The sequence below is a fragment of the Teleopsis dalmanni genome, chromosome 1, assembly GCF_002237135.1.
Source record: "Teleopsis dalmanni isolate 2A chromosome 1, ASM223713v2, whole genome shotgun sequence".
Classification (NCBI taxonomy): Eukaryota; Metazoa; Arthropoda; class Insecta; order Diptera; family Diopsidae; genus Teleopsis; species Teleopsis dalmanni.
The window spans coordinates 145,297,874-145,303,967 of NC_051846.1; the positions used below are offsets into that span (position 1 = coordinate 145,297,874).

Genomic DNA, 6,094 nt, shown 5'->3' on the forward strand with positions numbered 1-6,094 from the left:
GTTAATGCATAATATAGAAACAGTACTCCTTTAAAGGGAATAAAATGTACCTAAAAGTTTAAATAAATACTCTTTAATTAAAAATTATATTATTTTGAAATTATTGCCATTATATACTATACTCGAATACATGTGAAAACTTTTGTAGCAAATACCTTTCAACATATGGACAATTTATCAAACATTAAACTTTTTTATCATTATATATATGGAAGGGTCCTCTGCCGGAATCCCTTTTTAAATACACAAAAATTGGGTGACGATGAGTGTCGACTCGAGATTGCCTTAAATTATATAGTAAGTCGAAAAAGGTATTCTTGCTAGAACTGATCTAAATCAGACTGTAAATACAATATATTATGACGACTAAATTTAAAAAAAACCAGTACGTTAATTGCAAATTGTTTTTAAAAAAGGACTAAAAAATAAATCAACTTTAAATATATATTTTATTTTATTTTTATATATTATTTTTTATTTAACAGAACGAAAACATTGGGTAAATTTAAATCTTCATTATAATAATAATTATGTTGATCATTGTATAGAGGGGTATGTATATAAGAATTATTAAAGGTTTTCGCTATTAAAAAAAACTGATATTAAATAAAATATTAATTAAAATACTATAAGTTTGTATTTTTATTTGCAGCTTAGTAAATAGATCACTTACTAAGATATTTAAATATATTTTATTAAATACATGAAGTTTTTAAAATAAAAACAAAATTAATTAGAAAGATAATAAATATCCAAGAGATTATATCTTTTGTTAGAAATCCAATATAAGTAGTTATAGACAATAAACTTGGATAAAATAATTGTAAAAGTGTGTCTACACCCTTTGAAATGATTATCTTTATTTTACTTAAGTAAATCATCCGTCAGTAATAAAATTAATCTTATAAAGTAATTCTCAATACCAGTTAATAAAATGAGACTCAAAAATCTATTTAAGTGAAAATAATTAAAATATAATTTGATGGCTTTTATAAAAATTGATTTTATTAACTACTAAAATTAATATAGGTAACTATTTTTTTCTGGATTACAACATTACTGTCTTGAACTTAAAAACGTTTTAATTTATTTAGGATGGAGACATTTTGTTGAACTAGTGCTGATTCCTCCGTTATAATTATTCTATATCGATTTAACAGTTTATATTAGCACTATTAAAAATATTTAATTAGAATAAAATATTCCTATATTGATTTAAAAATTCCAATAGAAAATTTTACGTGGTACTTTAAATAAATCTTGTTTCATGAAATTTTTTAAATTTTAACCATCAACCACCTTGCTCGGCAAGTTCCAGAACACTAATTTTCCCTCTAGAATCGACACTTGCAGGAACCCAAGAAAATAAAATGAAGATTTTTTTTGAAGTATAAAATTTCAATTTTACTTTCTGTATGAAAAAATTAAAAAAGATTTGAAATCTTAAAAGAAAGGACAAAATTCTATTATTGGCATACATCTCAGATATCCTTTGTGAATTAAAGTTCATAATATGCTATTGTGAGAAGATACCAATACACTGTCATGGCAGGACATATACCTGAAAATTATTTAAGGAACCATTATTCTAAAGATTTCCTACAATCTTCGAGAATCATGGAACAACAACAAAATCACACATCTATGAGTTCAATTGTTACAAGGATATGTCTCCAGTCAAGAATAGAAAATCAAAACAGAACAAAGCAAAACTAAAAAACTGTGCAGTTATAAAGAACAAGTTGCACAAAAGTAAGCAGAGCAAAACTAAAATGAAAAGATTAGGTAGAAAACGTGAGTTCTCAAATCTATCCAGAGATGAGACTGTTAACTCTTCGCTGTAGTTAACATTTTTTGAGCGATTAATTAACAGTGATTTAAACATGAATATTTTGGTATTGCGCATTGCCAATTGATATGGCACGCGACTGCTTATACTTATATATATGTGATTATAAAAAGGTTATATATACAGACAAATAAATATATAGAAATTAAAAACAATGATGAATTATATTGAATTATATATAATTATGAATTATATATAAATAATGAATTAATTTCATTTAATACATAAAGTATAAATTATACTAACTTGAATAATTATTATACACTGAATAAATCGTAATGGTAGAGATATAGAAATATTTGATTATATGTGTATATAAATGTTTTATATAATATATTATGGAAACTCCCTACATAAAAAGTTGACTTTATTTACTTCTGAACCTTCCAAAAAATTACACAATTCATTTTACTAATATTTTTTATTACTTTTATTTTTTTTTAGATCTTAAGTTATGAATATCTGAAGTTAACAATTTTTTATCTTTATATGAAAATTCTTCATGATAAATAATTTAGTGATCAAAAAAGTTAATTTTTTGATATATTTTTTTCATCTAACATTGTAATGCTTTGACTTGAGGTATACGTCTTAGTGTTACTTAATAGGTTGACTGTTTAACCGAAATATAATTTTTATGGTATAGTTCTAAAGCAAAGTCTTTTCGATTATATGAAGCAAATATTTCAATATATATATGTATATGTATGTATATAGTTTAAGTCTAAGTAGACTCTAAGTCTAAGTAGAGTCTAAGTAATTACAGTAATAACAGAGTCGTAAGCGTACTTTTGTCTGATGTTCATAAATACATTCGATTTATGTTTTGTATTAACTGTAAAGCTATAATGGTTTATATAATTAATTAGAAGATAAACTAATAGATAATAAATACTATATAATAGTTATAACAAATACTAACAAGTATAATGTGTGGGAGAGAAATCATATAAGATTCCATTAGTATATTTTAGTATCGAAATTTTTTTATATATAAGTAAAAAAATTGAAAACAGATTCATTTTTTCTTGTTATTTAGAAGTTACATTGTACATAAAATATACAATTAACTTAGGTATATAAGAAATTAAGGCTATACCGACACAGGCCTCTAGCTTTTGAAAATAATTATTTGAATTAATATAGTTAGAAATAAATTATGATTCCAATGGAAAATATCTCTGAGTGAACCTTTATTTTACTTAAATTAGACACTAAGCACTTTAACTACTTTGTTAGAAAGTCCATTCCATATACAGGCTTTGATAAAATATACATATGTATACTATTTTAAACCTAACTCAACTCAACAAATCAATACATGTAGTTTATATGAAGCACTTTTTTCCTACACATCTCACAAATCCTAAAGATTCTTTGGTATTCTTTCTGTTAGTTTTACATGCGTTACAATCGATTCTGTCTTTGAAATTTTCTTACAGTTCTGCTAAGCGAACCTGTTTACTCAGTAACAGTGCTCAGTTACTCACTCTCTACTTAACCTCGCAATCGTACAGAAATCACCTCACATCTCGCTCTTTCGTTCTACGCCAGTAATCACGATCACTTGCGATAGCTTAACCCTCTGCGACAATAAGCAGGTAGCACGCACAGAGCACAGAGAAACACCACCAATTCAAATTCCCTGCACAGAATTGTACTTAAGGGTCCGACGGAGAACGAAGGGCAACATTACGGAATTTGATTCCAAACAGTCAAGAAGCAAACTCAGCAACATAAAAATACAGTGCAGCGGTGCCACAAAATCAGTTGTGCCTAAACGATCAACCAGTGTAAACATAAAAACGTAGCAAAATCAAATTGTGGATTATTAAATATTTTCTTAATTAAATCGTGGATTAAAAAAATTAAATAAAAATCATGGCTAGTATTTGCATGACACCAAGAAATTACCAGCAACAACAACATTTCCAACTAATGAATGGAAATTATGTTTTGATGCAACAACAGCCAACGCAATATGTAAACAAACTTCAAACAATTGCGCCAACTCCAACTAAAGTTTTGGGCAACAGCAATTTGCAGAACATACAATCCGGCGTTGGACCCATGCTAAATAAGAAGAAGTACACTTATGCCAATATGCCTTATGGTGAGCAATTGCCTTCGGTAGCACGGCGTAACGCACGTGAACGCAATCGTGTCAAACAAGTGAACAATGGTTTTGCTAATCTGCGTCAGCACATACCGCAATCAGTGATCAACACATTATCAAATGGTGGACGTGGTGCTAGCAAGAAACTGTCCAAAGTTGATACATTACGTATTGCAGTTGAGTACATACGAGGTCTGCAAGATATGCTAGATGATTGTAAGGATGCGAACGAATCACATTTAGACGAAAACAGCAACGATGGCTTGAGCTATGGGTACTCATCAATTGACAGTCCAGCTGATGCGCAATATCAACACCTACACTCCTACCACTCTGACGCATCAGCTTCACCCGCACCATCATTTAGTGATTCTGATATATCTATTGGAGGTGCAAATAACTATTTGCAACCTATAAAATTAGACGACACACAGCATTCAGATTTGCATTTTAAATTCGAACCATTCGACAACTACAGTCAACTTAATAATGAAGATCAACCTGATGATGATGAATTATTGGACTATATTTCCTCATGGCAAGAACAGTAAAGTCAAAGGAAACATTTGTGATGTGATGCTTGAAATTAACCCGCCTTAAAGAAAAATATGAGACAAAATAACCCAGTGGCTGCAATTCAGTATTGTCAACTGCATCTTTTAGTTCCTGTTGCAACAATCTGGCTCAACTTTTGAACACTAGTCAAGGTGTTTAGTAGTCTAAAGTAATTGAAATGTATATTCTGTAAATATTTGTATGAGTGCAGTGCCTTGAGTATTTTTAATTGTATTAATTTTAGTTCTTAAGTTTATGGAAGACAATGATTTAAAACAATTAGTTTAAGTTTTAGTTTAAGCAAACCATGGAAGACACTAAATTAGTTTTAAGTAAAATTTGTTATATACATACTACTTATATAAATATGAAAATTTTTTTTTTATTTACAAAAAAAAAAAAACAAATACAAATAATTAAAAAGAAATTGAAAAAGCTTTTATTTTAAAATTTGAATAATCGTTCCAAAAAATGGTGATGATCTATAAAAAATTCATACTAAACAACTACCACTCTCTCGATCAGACGACTTCACTAAAAAACTCTAAGAAAATAACATATTTCTGATAATTAGAAAAATTTCAAGACTTTAAGAGTTGACAATTTTTAAAAAAAAATAGATAGAAAGAAGATCGCATAATATTCTATATCTATTAAAGTACACTGGAAGCATTTAAAAAAAGAAGACGTTTTTAATTATGAATTAATTATTAATTAACCTCAGCTATAAGTTAGACACTTTCATACATATTATTATCAGTCCATAAAGAAGATTATTGCTTATGCCGAACTGAACAAATTTTGTTTATAATAAAAGCAAATAAACTTACCGAAATCGAACCTTGGAGATTCAATCCAAAGAGAGGATCTATAATAAGTACAAGAAGTAGAAATTAATAATATAAATATTATTATAGGATAAATTTGTCATTTGTGCACATTAGAAAATATTATTAAATATTATTAAGCTTACATGAGAAAATAAAAAATATCATTCTGGTTGAATGTGAATACGAGTTAGTGAAGGATTAGCAGAAATAAAATTATCTTGATCGCCTAATAAATAATGATGTATTAAAGTTTATAGTTCTAAGAATATAATTAAAACAATAAAGCCAGAATTATCTTTGAAAGTAATATGTGGATGAAAAGGAATTTTATTAACGTTTAAGTAAATAGTAATAGAAATGTTACACTTATTTATCGTCAACAGTCTTCGGAGAACCTTATCCTTTCCATTCTCAGCAACCTGTTTTTTACTCCGTATGTGCAACTTCTCTTTTTTATTTCTTGGCAATTTGTTGGTTAAAACATATCTGTTTTTTTCGTGATCTTATAATATGACCAGCTTATATTAATCTCAGCTTCTTCACGTATTCAGTCATAATGTATAGTTTTTCGAAAATATTACATATTACTTAAATTTTAGATTTACTTACTCATATACATATTTTGTGGAATAAAACAATATTTTCAAGGTTTTATACTATTAAAATTTTAAATCCATATTCTGAGTGAAAAAAATATATAGATTTTTTAATTAAAAGAAAGTGCATTCAAAATACTTAAAAAAA

General features: G+C 27.3%; 1 protein-coding gene across 1 annotated transcript; it reads left to right on the forward strand.

Moving 5' to 3' along the window:
• The first annotated feature begins 3,543 nt into the window (after positions 1–3,543).
• On the forward strand, positions 3,544–4,776 carry LOC119667296 (achaete-scute complex protein T3-like). The gene has a single exon (XM_038076588.1). It carries the CDS (start codon positions 3,731–3,733, stop codon positions 4,514–4,516), a length of 786 nt encoding a protein of 261 aa, XP_037932516.1. The 5' UTR covers positions 3,544–3,730; the 3' UTR covers positions 4,517–4,776.
• The last annotated feature ends 1,318 nt before the right edge of the window (positions 4,777–6,094 follow it).